General features: G+C 39.3%; 1 protein-coding gene across 6 annotated transcripts in view; it reads right to left on the bottom strand.

Annotated features, from left to right (window-relative positions):
• dzank1 (double zinc ribbon and ankyrin repeat domains 1) overlaps nt 1-20040 on the bottom strand; it is a 109008-nt gene that overhangs the window by 66338 nt on the left and 22630 nt on the right. For 5 of the 6 annotated variants that reach the window (XM_060831672.1, XM_060831670.1, XM_060831669.1 and 2 more), the window contains 6 exons: nt 16564-16688; nt 10954-11039; nt 7762-7879; nt 4745-4858; nt 3897-3989; nt 1319-1441 (listed from right to left, as the gene is read on the bottom strand). In XM_060831672.1, the coding sequence (XP_060687655.1) occupies nt 1319-1441; nt 3897-3989; nt 4745-4858; nt 7762-7879; nt 10954-11039; nt 16564-16688 (659 nt within the window). The remainder of the gene's footprint in view (nt 1-1318; nt 1442-3896; nt 3990-4744; nt 4859-7761; nt 7880-10953; nt 11040-16563; nt 16689-20040) is intronic. The other variant, XM_060831673.1, reaches the window with a different exon arrangement.

Genomic DNA, 20040 nt, shown 5'->3' with positions numbered 1-20040 from the left:
GGATTGTACTAACATGGGCTGGGTGTAAACTACATTGTCTTTGACCTAAGGACCCAGTTTTGAATGTGCTGAGCTAAAGGATTGAGTGGTGGGAAGTGATGCTGATTGGCACACCATGTTGGCACTATGACTGCTCGGCAGTAAAAAGGACAAGAAGCACTTGCCAGTTGAAAGTTAAGGAAGAAGAAATGTTTTGTTTCCATAAAGGATACTAGCTGATTCAAAGGTTTCCTGAAGGCTTTATACATTCCATCAGTCTCAGCCTCAGCTTAAGGGTCAATTATATCAGTAGAAAAACCTATAGCCCTTTCCAGCTGAACTCTGGCATTGGTGTTTTAATAAAATTGTTTGTGGGATGTCAGCACAGCTGGCAAGGGCTGTATTTATTGCCCATCCCTTTTTATCCTGGAGAAAGCAGTGATAAGCTGCCTTCTTGATGTTCTGCAGTCCTTGCCACAATAACTGCACAGTTTTGTGATAGTATCACAGAGAAGCATTGCCTCTTGACACAATGCTCCTCAGAAATCTTGAGCCTAGAAACGTCTTGGGCAGGAGAAGGGATCCGCTTCATGTGTGGGTCTCAGAGGCTAACCACAGCTCCTTGAGATCCCACAATATGACATGGCTGATCCTGACTCCAAAAAAAGAAAGTTACTGAATTCCCATTATGCGGAGTATTTGCAGGCACCACCGCTTCAAATAGTGCCTCGAAATGTTGGTTCAGAACGCTATTGGCCAATACAAATCCAGTGTCACCGAATACTTTGAGAGTTAAAATGATGTTGGGGCTTTCAGTGATAACATAAGACTTTAGATGTAAAAACTTAGATGAGACCCAGGGCTGTTTCAAGTGGAATTTTGAGCTGTATTGCTGATGATCTAAATGCAGTAATGTAGTAATTCAAATTTCAGATTGTTGTACCCACTCATATGCAGCAGAATGACTTACAGTTGGTCCTGAATAAATTTTGTGAGAAGATGACAAGCTTCAATTTGCACCAAGGCTAAGGATAAGAAGTCAGCAGAATTAGAGGGAGTAAATAGGGCATGTGAGCTCTTTACAACATAATCTGTCACATTGTCTCCAAATCTATGTTCCTCTTATCTTCCTGAAGGAAATCCTTTCAATTCACCTCCTGACATTTCAACAACCTGCATTTCGAGAGTGTGTTTACTTTGGGAAATATCATCCCAAATAACCTTCATCATCAGACAACTTTTAGTATTGAACCAGATGAAGGTATTTGGACAAGGACCAAAAGTGTGATAAATTTCTGACATCCAACTCCATTGTTTAATGCTTTATTTAGTTGCATGCCTTGGCTCCACACCAGTCGCAGAATCGTGCATCAGTGTTGTTAATCCGGCCACACTTGGAACATGCCAGCATCTTTCCTTCATGACTTGGTAATGGCGGAGGGAAATCTCCATTAAAATGAGACTGTTTTATTGAAACAAGAAAAAAAAATTAACATCCAAATTCTAAAACAATTTCAGTGCACGTGGAAAGAAATAGAAAACGTGAAATAATGGATAAATCTATTTTACTTCTGTTCAAATTATTGTTTTGTAAATTTTGCTTCTTCTCCCTTGCATTTAGAAAGTTGAAGGATGATCTAAGCAAGAGGTTTTAAATTGGGAAAAGGGTACAATAGAATTGATGGGGAAATTCAGATCCAAGAGTGTGACTTTAACATTAGAGTGAAGCCATTTTAGGAGGAAAAGACTGAGATTGATAGAAGTCTTGTAAAGGTACAGAGAGAGAGAGAGAGAGAGAGAGAGACAGAGAGAGAGAGAGAACTCTGATATACCCTGCAGTTAAGCAATCCTTTTTAGTAAGATCTACAAAACAAAGTAACACATACAGACAATTCAATTTTATTCACTTACTGCATGTGACAGAATGCATTAGTTAGCAGGTCATCATTCACCAGCTGCAGCTGCAAGCTGTATTCAGACAAGCTACACTAGGAAAAGTGCAAGATTTATTTGATAACAGTTGGCCTTCTGAAACAAGCTGTTGTTTCTCCTATTTTGAGGGGACTGGGACTTTGCACTTGCCTGCTCTGCTGCTAGCTAGCTTGTGTTTTTTTTGTTGTTGTTTATCCTTGGAATGTGAATGTCATTGGTTAGGCCAGCTTTTGTTGTCCATCCTTTACTGCATTTGAACTGAATGGTTTGCTAGGCCATTTCAGGCAGCAGTTAATAGTCAACTACATTGCTTTGGGTCTGGATTCAAATTTAGGCCAGGCTGGGCAAGGATGGCAGATTTCTTTCCCTAAAGGTAATGAAAATACTTGGTTTCTCACACAATTGTGTAAAAAGGACAGTAGCAAGTCAATAGCCCATTTCCACTGACTTTAACTGAAGGTGTAAAATGAATTGGTGAAATTGTATTATCTGTTTAAATTATTGCAAGAAGGTCTAGACCCAAAGCTATGGAGAGATGCTCCAGAAAGCACAGCTTTTCAAGTTTTCTGGCAAAGATTTGCAAGTTCCAGAATAAGGCTTGCAACAAGATTTCTTCTGGGCACCGTTTTTATAAACAGAATTATAATTAACTCTCCTTCCCCCAGTAGAAACCTATGAACTGGAAGTTCAAAGAACAGGGCTGAGGAATGGCAGGTGTAGTTTAATTTAGATAAAAGCAAGGTGTTGAATTCTGGTAAGGCAAACCAGGGCACGATTTACACAGTCAATGGGAGGGCCCCGGGGAATGTTGTAGAACAAAGAGATCTAGGGGTACAGGTTCAGAGCTCCTTGTAAATGGAGTCATAGGTAGACAGGGTGGTAAAGGAGGCTTTCGCCATAGTTTTCATCAATCAGGGCAGTGAGTATAAGAGTATATAACATTTTGTTGCAGCTGTACAAGATGTTAGTGAGGCCACATTTGGAGTACAGCATACAGTTCCATTTGCCCTACTATAGAAAGGATATTATTAAACTAGAAAGAATGCAGAAAAGATTTACTAGGATGCTATCTAGACTGGAAGGTTTGAGTTATAAGTTGAGGTTGGTTAGGGAAGGACCTTTCCCCTCTGAAACGTAGGAGACCGAGGGTGAGTTCAGAGGGGCATTGTTTTCAAAACGTTGGTGGTGAATGTCTGGAACAGGCTGCCAGAAGTGGTGGTGGAAGTGAGTACAACTTTGTCACTGAAGAAACATTTAGACAAGTACGTGGATGGGGTAGATTTGGAGGGATATGGACCAAACAGAGACAAATGGGACTAGTTTAATTGCGAGAACTGGATGGAATGCTGTAGATCTGTTTGACTCTATAACTGGGTGATTTCAAACAGACCTCCAAGGGATACATTTGGGCAACCACTGCCTGGTGGAACACTTTCAACTTCTATCTCATAACTGTTCTTTTTATTTTGCCAAACCATGGTTCCTTCCTTAATTTGGCAATTCCAATAACAGGACTTTTGTGCAGCCTGTGTTGCTGCCCAACAGTCAGATTGGTCCTAGCTGAATTTGAAAACAAAAAGAGAATGACTTACTTTTATGTGGATTGCCCCAAAGCATTTTACAGCCAATGTGTAGTTTTCAGGCATAGTCACTGTGGCAATTTAGGAAATTATGTTTCAATGTGTATACCATAATGTATGGCAGACAGCAATGTGATGACAGCCAGCTCATCTGACTTTTTAGTGATGGTGGTTGAAGGGCAATTATTGACAGGACACTGGGGAGGAGTCCCTTGCTATTTTTTAAATAGTGCCAGAGGATCTTTTTTTCGACCCAAAAGGCCAATTGAAGTCTTGATTTAAACCATTTTCAAAAAGCTACAGTGACATTTCATCACTCCCTCTGTCCTGCAATTCGCAAGTAAAATCACAGGTTCCTCATTTTATATCCAATAAGTCTCATTAAACACAGTGACAGTGACTTACTTTTGGTGATTCTGACAGCCTGGTCTCACAAGTAAGGCAATGCTGGATATTGGCTGGATTGCCTGTCCCACAAGATCGACAGATAGTCTTGTCCTATTTTTAAAAAAAAGTGTTACTTAATAGCAATACCTAAATAAAAATGCATACCTCTGAATACGTTAATGTCCAAACAACCTCATTTTTACCCAAAGTGCGAGTGGGGGGCTAAATTTTCATAAATTGGTTGCAGGTTATACCTACATTGAAAAATTTTATATTGCCAATTTCTTCACCCATGAATATTGAAAATTACCCCAGAAAAACCTTTCAGCAATAATACCGTTTTGCAAAGTTCACCCCCTTATGTTAAGAAATATGACAATTCATTTATTTATCTGACGTATTAATACCACTGGTTGGTAGCCCCAAAGCAACTTTTAAGTTTAGATTCTTTTTAATTCATTCATGGGATAAGGCTGCTGCTGGTTAGGTCAGCATTTATTGCCCATTTCTAATTGCCCAGATGGCAGTTAGGAGTCAACCACATTGTTGAGAGCCTGGAATCACATGTAGGCCAGAACAGGTGAGGATGGCAGCTTCCTTTCTTAAAGGAATAAGATAGGTTTCTCTGACAATCAATAAGGGGTTCATGGTCATTGTTAGACTCTTAATTCCAGACATTAGTCAGCTATACAGCATGCTGAATTTTAAGTTCGTGACATTTGACTGAAAAGTTTGATACCCAGTGAATAAACGTCTTCAAATCGATAAGATTGTTTGGCCTACGTGAAAAGTCAGCAAAGTTTGTGTTTTGTGAATATGTTCTCCATATAAACATTTTCTCCATGTTAAACATTAGTCTTTATAACCTTAAGATGGATGCTGGCCTGAGGCTTTAGCTGAGGGGTTATAAGGGCCTCACACACAATACATGTTGGAGTATTCAATGGGACCACTGTCTTGCATTCCACACAGAGTCCCATCTGCAAAACAACACAAGATTTTTTTAAAATTAGACTTTTGATAAATTATTTCATTTCTGGTCATTCAGCTTGAATACATAATTTGATAATTAATTAGTTTTCTTCCTAAGACACCGCTTTTCACTTGGAGGTGAGATAGAGATACTCTTTGGTGGCTGTCAGCTGTTTCCTTCAGTAAGTGGCCTTTTTAAAATATATTTTAAACTATTTTTCTAATCAACCTGTTCAGAGATGTTATTGCACACCTTTGGAGGGGATTTGAATCCAGGGTTTCTAGTCTATGGTTAGGGACAATACCAGTGTGTCACAAGAGGGCCCACTTCACTATGCTGCCTGACCTGCTGCACTTTTCCAGCAACACATTTTCAGCTCTGATCTGCATCTGCAGACCTCACTTTCTCCATTTCACCAAATGGCTAGTTCACTCTGGGAATTCCACACAGCTAATTCTATTTTAACCTATGATCAGCATCGACAGATATGAATATTCCAGCAAGGCAATCAGAATATTGGAAACTCATGCTAATCTATCTCTTTCCACAACTTCAGGCCCTAAATATAGAGTGCAACATCTGAGTCATTACTCAGTGGTAGAACTTTTACTGGAATTACAAAAATTGTAGGTTCAGGGGACTGGGTTGTCTCAACCCATGGTACAAAATCTAGATGGATACTTCAGTATAGTATGAAAGGAGTGCTCCACTATTAGGACTGCAGTCTTTCGATGAAACAGGAAATCAAGGCTCCATGATGACACAGTGGCTTTAAGAGATTAATTATGTCCCTTTTTAAAAATATTTCATATATAGTTGGACAAGAACACTCGTATGTCATTTCTAAATTCTAGAAAGATCTCACTACTTCAGGAAGTTTGAACTCCTCCAAAATAATCGTGTCTCCAATCGTGTTTGATCTATTTTCAATGTTCTTATCCACTTATCAAAATTAGTTTATTTGATCCTTTCAAACTCTCCACATATTTGACCAGGCTCCCTCCTTGGATTCCTAAAACGATGTTTGTAGGCTTCTGGTACAAGCTCATATGCACTTAAAATGGCTTTTTTCATGTCCCCATACTTCCCAGATACCTTTTCTAACAGGGATGCAAACACCTCACTAGCTGTACCTACCAACTTTGTTTGGACAACAATATCCACATGATCACCATCCATTTCATTTGTTTAGCCACTTTCTCAAATGAAATCAAAAAGGCTTCTCTGTCCTTCTCATCGAACTAAGGCAACATTCAGACATATTTAAACAGATCCCCATCAGCCCTTCGGCTACAATGGGATTAATTGCTGATCTCATCACTACTTCTATCTTTCATCTCTACTTCCACTAACTTAAGTCGACTTTGAGTTTTCAGTTCCAAAGTTTGAAATTCAAAATTTCTGTCTTCCTCCCTTTCTTCTACTTTCAATTGTAATTCAAACAAACAGTTTCATTTCCTTTCATATTCAAGTTGTTTTATTTGCAACTGAATTTTAGGCATTTCCAAACATTCCAATGACACTTTTGGTAATTGCTGCAATTACCTCCCCTCTTTGCACAGACAAAGACAACCCCAAATCCAGCTTGTTTTCCAATCTCAAAATTGTTCACTTTCTGTAAAACTTCCGAAATGACATCTTCCACCATCAGGAAACTCTTAGTGACTGAAACAACCATTACTACACAAGGCACATTCTATTTAAACCAACCAGATGCAACACCTGAAAAGAAACACCAGCACTTACTACTGGTAAGTCTTTGAGTCCAATAATTCTAAACCCAACCTGGAGTTAGAGATTTGACCCTGAATGACACCCCCGCCAGTTTTTTTATGGACCAGACAAAACCCCATCAAACTATTTTAAGAAGTTAGCCTATACCCAAGCTTTTCTTGATTTTTAAAGGCGTGCGTTCCGGATGCAATTTGATTGGTCAAGCTACCAGGCTTAAAGCAAAACAAGTTTTATTCATATACTATAGTTAAAATATAAACTAAAGAAAGAAGAATTGGAATAATTTAACTATGTCAGAATACTTAACACAATAATAGATTATTTAACTACTAAACAGCAACTATTCCAGTATAGTAACATTTCATAAACACATCCTTGACAAAGGCAAATTCAGTAAAATAGATTGTTGTACATGCAATTCTTGCAGCAGGAAGAGAATCCAAGCTTTTAGCTGTAACAGAGCGAGGAAAAAGAGCTTCTACATCCAGTTTCAAGACCCCAGCAACTACTGAAAGCTAAAACTAAAATCCTGGCTCTGCGGGAGTGAGGTCCCACCCATTCATGCTGTTTCTATTTATCCAACTTCTAAAAAACCCAAGGCCATACAACCTGTTTATTTTCTTGGTTTGGGAACAGACCAATCATCACCTCTGTCTCAACCTCTCTTCAAAGAAAAGGATAAAATATACCTCTTAAAGTCACAGTGTGATCACATCCGTTTAACATCTAGTTATAAATTTATAGATAGATTACTTACAACAAGGAAACAGACCCTTTGGCCCAACTAGTTTACACCGACCAACGAAGAGCAACCTACCAGAGTAATGCAATAGATCACATGATATCACTCCACAAAAGAGCTGCAGAGTTTCTTTTTGGTGTCCAGCATTTATTCCTCAACAGCAGCAAGAAGAAATAGACCATTATCACAACATGGTTTGAAGGGCCTTGATATCCCCGTTTTGTGTTTTGCTTTTGTTATTACAATATGTAAGACCTGCTGTACACAAACTGACTGCTACATTTCTTACACTACACTGGTGAGGACATTCCAAAAGCTTTTAAAAAAACCGATGGTTATGAAGAACTTGGGGGTACCCTGAGGTTATATACAATGTTCTATAATGCAAGCTAATCTTTACATTAGTAAGGTCAGTTCACTGTTTCAGTACCAACCTGAGCTCCTTCAGGTGGTGGAAGCCTACGACCGGGCACTGGAGGAACTGGTGAGCCACATTCGTGACAGAAACGTGCAAAAGGATCTGATGGACGAGGGGCAAGGCAATAAGCACACCTAAAAACAAAAATTACAATGGTGCAAAAATAAAAACACACTTTTCCCATTTCCAACTGTCACCAAAGAATTCATAACTGATTCTTCTACCCAGTTTGGGCCTGACATCCATAACATTGTTTATGGATAGCATAGTTCAATACAGTAATTTAGATGTGAATGATTTTATCAGAATCCATGCTGTGCAAATTGTGTGGTTTGTAAAACAGATCAACATTTTCTCATTCCGATAGTCTCAATACATTCCCACTATAGCATTCTTCAAAATGTAATTCCCTACTTTACATAAGTACCAACAGTAACTATACTTCAGAATTTATTGGATGCAAAGCACTTTGGGATGTCCAAAATATTACATTGTCATATAGGTGTAAAAACATTTTTTAAAATGACTTTGTGTACTCTTTCAGAAAACGTGTGTTAGAGAAAAAAATACCAAAGAGAATAGCATTAGATCATAAAGAATTAATCATAGACCACTTTAATATTAATTAAAACCTCACTCAATGGCTGCAGTTAGTAAGAAAACCTGAAGCAACATTTTATTTTGATGTAGACAAAGAGGTTAAACTTTAATTGCATAGAGTTACTGTCTTTGGTTCATTTTATTTTGTATTTTGGCTGGATGGAGGCATGCAGAAAGAAGCAAGACAGGGCTAAGTATGTAAAAGCCTCTGCACAAAACCAAATAAGAAACTAAAAATACATCTCTGTGGGTAAAAGCATTTTGGACAAAAAAAAGGCCATAAACAGAGGGCATAAAACAGGTTGAATCATACCCCTCCAGGAGGAAAGGTTGTATGTCTCAAACATCACAGTAAAGGTCAGCTTGTGGTTCAGTAGTAGAATTTTCACTTCCACTATAGAACACTGTGGACTTGAATTCCACTCAAGACTTGAAAACAAAACATAGGTTGACATTCCAATATGGTACACGAGTGTTCTGCTGCAGGAGGTGTGGTCTTTGGGAAGAAATTTTAAATCCAGGCCCCCTCTGCTCTCTCAGTTGGACGTAAAAATTCCATGGCACTATTTTTAAGGTGAGTGGGGGAATATTTCCCTGGTGTCCTGGCCAATATTTAACTCTCAACTATCACAAGTGAAACAAATTAACTAATGATTACTCCGTTTGTATTTGCGGGCCTTTGCCGTCTGTAAATTAGCTATTGCATTTACTAAATTACAACAGTGACTACTTCCAAAAGTAATTCATTGGTTTAAAACATCTTGTGATTTCCCAAGGTTTTGATAGGCACAATTTAAGTAGAAGTCATTTTTCCCCCCTCACACTGAATGTGATGTATGCTTAATGGAAGTGAGATTTAAATGGCCTGCAACATCAATACATCCTGGGAGAAATTACCACATGATTCACTGCTACAGTCCTTTAAAATCTTTTAAAAGAGCATCAAAAACTCAATTAAAGAAAGATTATAACGGACTGAAAAATTGCTTTGATGGTCTGGATTTCTAACATGTAAGATCAAGACTTAACCATTGGTATTTTTTAGTTCATAATTTAATTGGAATTGCATTTGTTCAATCTCCATTTAAAGAAAACACAATAATTAAAAGGTAAAGTTTTAACAGTCCCAGTCAACCATAGGGCTGCTCTCTCATTAAACAGACACAACTAGTGGAGCTAGAAGTGTGATTGAGAAAGCAGGATCTACATGATAACCTCAGCCAGTGTGGGAATTAAACCAATGCTGTTGGCATCATACTCCATCATAAACCAGTTGTCCAGCCAGCTGAGCTAACTGGCTCCCTGGAATAATTACAGCACAGGAGGCAATTCAGTCGGTTGTGCTTACGCTGGTTTCTGAACTGGCCCTAAAGAAGCCAAAGCAGAATACTGAAAAGACTATTAAGGAAGAATAATAATGAATCCACAGCAGATTCAAAGTTTGTGAGAAGATTTGTAGCTCGGGTGCTCGTTGTTGTGGTTCTGTTCGCCAAGTTGGGAATTTGTGTTGCAGACGTTTCATCCCCTGTCTAGGTGACATCCTCAGTGCTTGGGAGCCTCCTGTGAAACGCTTCTGTGATCTTTCCTCCGCCATTTGTGGTGGTTTGAATCTGCCGCTTCCGGTTGTCAGTTCCAGCTGTCCGCTGCAGTGGCTGGTATATTGGGTCCAGGTCAATGTGCTTATTGATTGAATCTGTGGATGAGTGCCATCCCTCTAGGAATTCCCTGGCTGTTCTCTGTTTGGCTCGTCCTACAATAGTAGTGTTGTCCCAGTCGAATTCATGTTGCTTGTCATCTGCGTGTGTAGCTACTAAGGATAACTGGTCGTGTCGTCTCGTGGCTAGTTGGTGTTCATGGATGCGGATCGTTAGCTGCCTTCCTGTTTGTCCTATGTAGTGTTTTGTGCAGTCCTTGCATGGGATTTTGTACACTACATTACCCAGCATGAACAAAACCAATGTAGTGTACAAAATCCCATGCAAGGACTGCACAAAACACTACATAAGACAAACAGGAAGACAGCTAACGATCCACATCCATGAACACCAACTAGCCACGAAACGACACGACCAGCTATCCTTAGTAGCCACACACACAGATGACAAACAACATGAATTTGACTGGGACAACACTACTATTATAGGGCAAGCCAAATGGAGAACAGCCAGCGAATTCCTAGAGGCATGGCACTCATCCACAGATTCAATCAATAAGCACATCGACCTGGACCCAATATACCGGCCACTGCAACGGACAGCTGGAACTGACAACTGGAAGCGGCAGATTCAAACCACTACAAATGGTGGAGGAAAGATCACAGAAGCGCTTCACAGGAGGCTCCCAAACACTAAGGATGTCACCTAGACAGGGGACGAAACGTCTGCAACACAAATTCCCAGCTCGGCGAACAGAACCACAACACAGCAGATACAGCAATGAAGTTGGGTACCAGTAGAAGATTGGGGTTTGGTCCTCTTTAAGTGCATCTCGCATCTGATCATGTGCAAAATTTCCCACTGACTCTAGGCACATTGAACCATGTAATTTACTTCAAACAATGCAAGTATCAACTGATATTAGAAAATCTGGTACACAATCAGTCACATACTTCAGAAAGTCAGTCTCCCTTTGGATTCTCATGCTCTGGGTACTGCTCAAGGTCTTGGGAGGACTGGCATCGATGGAAGTGACCAACTGGAGAATATAGAAAAGTTACAAATAACAAGACATTCAAGTGTACTCCTACATAAAACATGGGATATTTTTCTTTACAAATCACAATTGTTCAGAAGTAGATACTTCCTCCATCATGATATGAATTTTCTGTATTTTCTAACAAACCCACTAATTTAGCTGAATGGTCTCGTCAAAATAAGGAAAGACATTGACTCCAATAAGCCAACTCACCCAATGTTACAGACCAGCTAATACTCACATGCATGGAATGATCCATGTATGCAATTCTAGTTGACTGTTTCAGACACAAATTTATGTAGGTGAAACTGTACTGCTTTTCCATTTTAATTCTTTGAAAATCATTTGCAGAGGAAAGGAATTCTCAGAGGATAATGGGCTGGGTTCACATTTACATTTTACTGTATACGGTTAGTGTTTTTGGGAGGAAAAGGTTGACTTTAGACTTGTGGTACACTATTGGGGCCTTTGCCATGTCTGGGTACATTGGAGACTAACTGATAAAATTACAATTAAAGTTATAATTAGCTAACAGGATGAACCAGAAGGATATTATTCTTTCCTTTCAATCTAGAAATCCCTATGCTCCAAAAGACCACCACTAAAAACAATCAAAATATGTTGAAATGCTCCTCAACCTTCCCATACATGGAGGCATTTGTAACTATGAATATTGTTTATGTATACCACCTTGCAAGTAGCTACATGCTTCCAAGGAACTGCTGTCACAACTTGGAGACATTAAGTTCACCTAGTCAAAGGAAAGGGTGCAAGCATTGTAAAAAGATTTGTGAATTGGCCAAGCTAAATTGTCCCGAAGTGTTAGGTGCATTAGTCAGAGGGAAATGGGTCTGGTGGGTTGCTCTTCGGAGGGTTGGCTTGTTTCCACACTGTAGGGAATCTAAAAAAAAATGGTTGTGGCCAAAAATATGCCAATAAGCTAATATGTTTGACAATCAAATTTTAAATGATCAGAAACCCAATGATCCTGCAGGTCCCAAGATTCCATTGCAGGTAGGAGACTGAATAGGTCTGATGAAAATGAAGGATTCCTTGTTTAGCATTTGTTGGTGCCAGTGCTTCTTTTTAGGCGCTGCAAGTTATCTTTTTTTCATCCCACAGCACTAGCACATATACTTTGTGGTGAATGGCCATACAAAGATCTGGAAAACCATTTAGGACAAGGAATCATTTAAATACAGCACTTCGTGTGATCTAGCGATGCAGTGAATGCAAATGCTTCTTAGTCACTACCATTGGAGAAATTATTAGAATGATCATACTAGTGGCTAGAAACATTAGTTTTACTTTTGTCGACTTTTTATTACCACCAAAACTAAAACATTTATATCAAATGAACAGAAGTAAACTCTCTTTCCCGACTATCACAACATAATCAGACCCTTACCACACACAAGCTTCTTCCTAAACCATTTCCTGCCCCACACACTCAGCAGCACCTCTCCTCAACCTTTCCGCCCCACTCACACATCATCCCCTCTCCACAAACACCCCTAACCCCCTCACACAAAAGCCCCTCTCCTCAATGTCCCCTACCCAACTCAGTCAGCAGCTTCTCTACCAAGCTCACTCAGTGAGCAGCTCCTCTCCAAAACCCATCTAATCCACTTACTCAGCAGCTCCTTCAACTAACCCCTTTAACCCACTCACTCAATAGTCCCTCTATCCAGCCACTCCCGTTTTGCTTGCTGTACACCTGTCAAAATCCTGGCTCCTCTGTTCTCACTTTCCCTGTGTCCCTTATCTGCCGTGTTCCTTGGAGACTAGGGTTCTGTTGCCTCTTCTCCACCCCACTGGCACCCACCTATCAATCCAACAGAAACCCAAGCTTCTACTTAGCTTCCAGCAGTTGGCATAAAGTCCTTAAGCAGGTCAATTTGCTACCAGCTACTTGACTGCCTCTGATCTGCCCCCAAAATTAAAAATGCTGCTCAGTTTTAAACATTTACACCCTGATATGTGGAAGCAGGCTGAGTGTCTAGACTGTAGTGTGTGATAACCTGTGAACAGTGAGAACATACCATTACATGCAGACACAGATATTTCAGTCTGAAATCTCTGCAGTGCAAAGTCATCATGCTGGAGTATGAATTGGAAACAGACACAAAGGAGAGATAGCAATTGAGGCAGGTTGTTCCAAGTTTCAGTCACCGAGAGGTTCATGTTTAGAATTAGAATGGATGCGACCAATAAGTTCAGACTAAGGGAAACTCAGATCAGATTGAGAATGAAGAACCACAAAATTGATTATAGAGATGATTCCATGTGGCCCGTGTGACATAACATGAGGAACAAAGGCAGGCAGGAGGTCCTGTTTGGAAATTACTAGATAGCAATTATTGGATTACTACTCAAGCCACATGTAAATTGACATAGGGATAATAAAAAAGGTAGATGGCTGAGAAGTGGTGTGAGAAAGACGGTTTCAATTTTTGGAACATTAGCATCAATGCTGGGTTTGGAAGAAACCATACCTATGGACATGTTATAACTGAATCGGGCTGGGACAAGGTGCACACTGAAGTGAATAAATAGGACAGTCATAAGGACTTTAAAGAACAAAGTTGGAGGATGGGTGTACACTTATGGTTCAGATGCAAAAGATAGCCACATAATAGTTTGAGAACAAATAAAAGAGAAGAAAATAGATCAGTCAGAATTCAAGTGTTAAGTTTATTTTGTGTATAAGTAGTGCCAAAGACGTAAACTAAATGAACCTTGATGGAAAATAGGAAACGTGGGATCAAAATATTACAGCAGAAATACAGCAGTTACATTATGTGACCCAAATAAACATTATTGATACAAACAAGAAGTATAAAGACAGAACTTAATGAATTGCAAGCACAAATTAAAAACTTGGAAGATTTAACATGGTAACCAATGTATAGACACGACTGCAGGATGATTAGGATTGGAAACTAAGTACACCAGGTTAAAAAGTCAACAGGAATGATCGAGAAAACTGAGAGATGGAGGAGCAGCCTTAAAGATTAAGGATGAAAACAATTCAATGATAAGAAAGCACATAACAGTTAAGTGCTATTGTGGTGCAGTGGTAGTGCCGTTCTGAGCCAGAAAGTCCACCCTCCCATTACACCATCAATTAAGCCTCTTAAGTGGCCAATTAACTATCACTCTTGGGTGACTGTGTGCATGGATGGGGTGAAGTGAGTGGTGGCTGAAAGAGACTTTCCCCTTTGTCAAGTTCCCTGCCCTTGCTTAGCTGCTTTAGGCAGGAAGGAAATTTATTGTCCCAGGAAGTGACATGGGAAAAGCCCACCTGGTGACCACTTAGATGGCTGGTACCCCGGTGGATGAAGTGCCTTCCTTGCTGGTGATATTGGGGAATATTATGGCCCCTCGTCTATAATGGCTCCCACTCCCACACTGATGAAAAATCAAATAATCCTGCTCACAGAATAGGATTTAAGATTGTAATAAAAATTATGTGATACACCATGGTTCTAGCTGCAAAGTGGTAGATTACATGTTGAGATTAGACAAGCATGTGGCAAAGCAGAGAGGGAAGTGTGGGTATTCAAAAGGTTCTGGGTTTCCCTGTCTGTGAATCACTAAAAGCTGAAATGAGAATGAAGTTCTTTAGTCAGAGGGGTGAATTGTTGGAATTCTCTACCCCAAAGGGCTGTGACAGTGCAATCACTGAGTTTGTTCAAGACAGAAATCAAACGTTCAGGGCATTAATGACATTAATGGATGGTGAGGGAAATTTGCATTGAGGTAAATGATCAGCTATGATCCAAAATGACGAAGCCGGTTCAATGGGCTGAATGGTCTACTCATATTCCTATGTTCCTAATTGGGAAATAGTGTTAATGGGTAAAACAAGAGAAGATAAGTAGGTGGTGTTCAAAAATTAATTTGTGATATAGAATCATTTTAAATCTTGAAAGGCCAGAGTGGTATTTGCCAAAAAAGACAGGTAGAGAGGAAAAAAACAAAACAAAACACAAAAACAGCATGCAAAGTGCAAAACTAGCATAAATCCTGACGACTATAAAGAGCAAGGGTGACAAAATTTGGTAGAAGTGAGAAAAAAATAACAAAAAGAATCTTGCAAGGGACATCACAAATCAACGCAAACATCCTTTATAATTATATTATCGGAAAGAGAATGGTCAGAAAATATATGGGTCCCTTAAAAACAGGCAAATGAATGATCAATTAAGATAAAGAGATGTGAAAAAAAATTCCCCAGCAATGGATGGTTTTCATCCAAGTTTAAAAGAAGTAAATGAGAATATTTGTAGATGGCTTAACTACAATCTGCTAAAACTTTCCACCAAGATGGTGTAAATACAGATTAAAAATTTAAAAATGTCTTATTGTAAATTTCACAAGGCTATCTTAGAAGCACATACTTTTGTATTTTGTCTACAACTCCTCCCCAAACATTTCCACTTCCAAACTGTTTCCATATAAATGGGGTCACACTCTTTCATCAATCATCAACATATATTTTCATTCTTAGAAAATGGCCATTGCCATTATTCCCCATTCCTAGTTGTCCTTATGAAGATAGTGGTTGGCCTCAAACAATGTTGATAGGAAATAGCCCTGGAATTTTCACACAGCAGCTATGAAATTTTAACCTTGCAACAATGGAAGACTCTGTATTGAAGATGCTGCACTGACTATGATCTAAACAAAAAACATTAGATGACGCAATGAATTATTAAAAGCAGTGATTTTACGATTTTAAAATAGTCATATATGAGGTGACGTTAATAAAACATTCAAGATTTTTTTTCTATTGCTGGATCTAGTAGGAGTACTACCTTGCAAACCATTCCTCAGGATTCCTCGCTTATACGTAACAGTTGAGTTCTTATTTTTATTTGTCGTTATCCAAAATTAATTGAGAGTGTTCTTATGGACCAGACCAGATGCTCTCAAAATATCATGAGATAGCCTAGACCCTAACTTTTTATTTAAAGGCAAATGTAAGGCACTGTGTTCCAGATGTGATTTGATTGCTCCACCACTAGGCTTTAAGCAAAACACACTTAATTCTTACAAAGTGAAACAACCAAAAAAAAAGGCATAACTTTAACTCTATTGAAACATTTAATAAAGCATTATTTAACTACTAAATCAACAATCATTCCAATATAGCAGCTACCCATAAACATAAATTCAACAAAACAGATTTTCCCCACATGCTATTTCCCTTCCAGTCCAGGAGAAAGGAATACTGAAAGAAACACAGTCTAACAGCATTGCGAGAACTCAAGCTTTCTGCTGCAGCAGAGAGAGAACTGTATCCAACAGCTTCAACAGTCAACTCTAAATCCCAATTGAAAGCAAAACTAAAACCTTTGGGTCTGTGTGAGTCTGACTCCATTTTTGTCTTATTTAAGATAAAACACCAAGGGAGCTGATTATCCACTGTTTCTGAAGCAGATTTTCTGCCACAACAGTGGCAATATCTTTTTCCAAAACAGCACAGAATAAACCTCTGTTAAAAGCACAATATAATCACCTGGGACCTTTGGGACTGAGGAGTTGAAGTCAGCTCATGTCCAGGGGTTGACATTCCAAAACGACTGTTTAGGAAACGTGGACCATTGAATGATTTATGCAGACCATCGTCGTCTATTTTCAGATCTGTTAATAAAATTGCAATGAAAATGAGCATTCACTTCCCATTGATAGTCAGAGAGAATTCATTTAAAACTCATATACATTTAAAAAAAACTCTACTTTCTTAATAAAATCTAAATCCCCATTTTTATCACGGAGAGAGAGATGTCTTAATCGCAAGTGTTCTGTGAATTTGTTAAAGATAATTTGAACATAAATTATTATGTGGAAAACACAGGGGATTGGATTGTTACAGCTAATCCAATATTACTTTCTAATGACTTGAATGGAGAGTACACCTGGAGAGGGTGTAACAGCTTACATGCACAATTGGATGTATGTATGCATGTATGTATATTTTTACATTACAGCAATCCATCAAGACTCTGGAATGCAAGTCAAAACTAGAATGCAGCCAGTACAGTAAGTTGTATTTACCTTGGAGGAAATTCCCCTCCTTCCCAATACATGTTAGGATAGTTTGCCTTATTTTTCACATTTCTCTCCACCAATGTTGTTCGCAATGAAGGCTTTGGGAAATAAACTGGGCTGTGCACCACCAATTGTTTAGCAGCTATGCAGTCACATAAGGTATCTGATACTTAAGTAGAAATGCAGAAGAATCCATCTTGGCAAAAAGGTTAGTGTGCGTACCAAATGACTGCCAGCAGCAGTGAGATGATGGCAATTTAATATGCAAAGGTGATTTGAAGTCACTGCAACCATTATTGAACCTCATACACTTGCCTTATCTTAACCTCACTCATATGAACAAGACATTAAACAGAATAAAAGCAACACATCTCTCCTCTATCACAGACTTCTTTTAAAGTTTGAAACCCAATATGTGTGACAGGTTCTGAGGTAGTTTTCTGTCATGCAAAATGCTGTGTTGAAAACCACAGTTTTCACCTAAAAGGTAGCCTGTTAGTGTTATCTCGAAATTGAACATGATTGGAAGAAGGAAAACAGGCCACTCAGAACAGCACAGGACATGCTGCTAGGAGGAGGAGGAGGAGGAGGGTGAGGGGCTCCCTTTATATCAAAAGCCTTCACAGAGCAATTCTCATATCTCACTTCAGTACATGAGATATTTTCACCATAGTGATCATGAGTGGATGCTGACAAGTGCTGAAGCTACAAACTTCAATCTCAAACTAAATCAAGGACAGCATTGCGTGTGTTGTTAATGCCTATGCACCTGGTTCCTCTCAGGCTGTGGCAAATATAAGCAACATCTCAGTTTGCAGTGCACTGCTGTGAAAGTGAAGTGACCGAAGTTCGCTATACAAAGAGAAGCATTTGTGTTTCATTCTCTCTTGCAAGAGACAAGGAGGTTGTGGCTTTCCGTGAATTGCAGGCTTCTCCATTGTGCATTGTCATTGACAGCAGCTCTGCAGATGAAAGGGGGCCAATTTGTGTGAAATGAGAAGCTGGTGAATAGCCATTATCCTGGCAGCAGTTGCAATTCTTTTGTGATGCGAGAACCCTCTAATTCACCTCTATTTGAGCCATTCTAGCTAATCTAGGCTCAAGACTGTGATCTGGAAGCCACATACAAAAGCATAGTGGACTTGTAACAAGGGCCATGCTGCCACAGGAGCATTATATTGTCATTACCTTCAAATAATGCTTCTTCTATTTACTAACTACTCAGGAGGGGTGGTGTATTACACCGCTAAGTGGTTGTAAGATTTCTGGCAGAATGCTGCAGGTTGCGCGATCTGGCCTTTACAGAAAACCGGTAGGGTCCAAAAGGAAACTGAGGTATTGCAAAGGGAATGGGAGTGGAGGGGGTTGGTGATGGTGGTTGTAGTTGTTGTAATGTGGGTAGAAGGCAGTGAAAGGGACAAGGCAGCACTCCGGAATGGGGGCATTGGGGTGGGGGAAACGTGCATTCCAAAATGGAGGGGAGAGGGGTTCTACATTATTAATTCAATGATATTATCCTATTATCATACTACGATTATACCAATCTACTACTACCTTCCCAAACATCAACAAAATACATAAGGTAATGTTACTAATTGACTACATCACCTAAAAAAAGTTAGTTGGTTTACATTACCCTTAATGGGTTTTGTATGTGAATTAATCAATTTGAAAACATGTTGATTTACTAGTGGTGGCTTCTAGATGAAAATAAATATTATGTGTGATTTGGTGATGGGGGGAAAAATGCATTCAGCTGTGTGTATGAGTACTTCTGGATATAAAAGAAGAAAAAATAAAAGAGAGAGTTAATGAGAATGAAAGAAGACCTTGAAAACTAAACATTATCCTTCAAGAAAATCTCAAGATTTTCCTTGCCAAAATCCTTACTTTTCTTCAATCATTTACCTCCATATTATTCTCACTGACAATGCTAAAAAAAAACAGAAAATGCACATTCAAATCCAGTTTTATAAACAGAGTTATAAAATAGTAAATACAAGAAGAAACAACTACCTCAAAATTCCTTCAGTATTTAGTTTCCTTGTCCTGGTGTCTGTCCTAGTGCTCCTGTGAGGTGTTTCCCTAGAACCTGCATCATGGCTTTTGAGGACTGTTGGTCTAGAAGGTTGCAGAAAACCTGTGACTGAAGGATGATCTTGAGCAGATGTGGACCATCTCTATTTGAGACGGTATCATACCCACTGGGATGCTGCTGTGGGGAATGCTTGGTGAACAGATAATTGCAAGGATAAAAACAGAATAGCAGGGGTAGGAGCATGAATATGGCCACACTTAGAGAGAACAGCAAATAGACATCCATGGAGTTGTTGACACTCTCTCAGGACTGGACTTTAGCAAGCTTGCTGATTTGAAGGAGAACAGATTGATAGGGCTTTGTGGTAATCTGCTTGAGGTCTGAATTCTAAGTTTTTACTGCAGCACTTAGACCTCCAATCAAAGTGGTGCGTTGAAACAGAAACTGTAACAGCGACCAACAGAAAATGCACCATGTGATGGGTTTCACAAATGGGTTGACCGAGATAACCACCCATTTCATATTGAAAAAATGGACTCCAAGCTCTGCTTAAAGATCTGTATATAGGTGACCTCTATTTTTCCACAGTTCCTGATATCGTGTGCATGGTGTCTGGCAGGAGTACGAGAACAGTGCTATCAGGAGCTGGGCTGTAAAAAAAAAGCTAATCTGTAGTCAAACTATTGCGGGACTTCATCCTCTGCTGAGCTAACATCTGCACTATCCTTTCCTGCACCCTGGTCCTCATACTTTTGCCCATTCGTTTTTAGTGATGTTGGTTGGGTGATAGGTATTGGCCAGGACATTGGGGAAAAATCCTTGTTCTTCTTCAAAAGATTATATTGCAGGAACTTGGTAAGTCGAATGGTACCTTAGTGTTAGGGTCTGAAGGTACCGCATCAATTT

The sequence above is a fragment of the Hemiscyllium ocellatum genome, chromosome 10 (assembly GCF_020745735.1).
Source record: "Hemiscyllium ocellatum isolate sHemOce1 chromosome 10, sHemOce1.pat.X.cur, whole genome shotgun sequence".
Classification (NCBI taxonomy): Eukaryota; Metazoa; Chordata; class Chondrichthyes; order Orectolobiformes; family Hemiscylliidae; genus Hemiscyllium; species Hemiscyllium ocellatum.
Note: the sequence above shows the minus strand (reverse complement) of the source record. Positions and strands in the feature narration are given on the sequence as shown.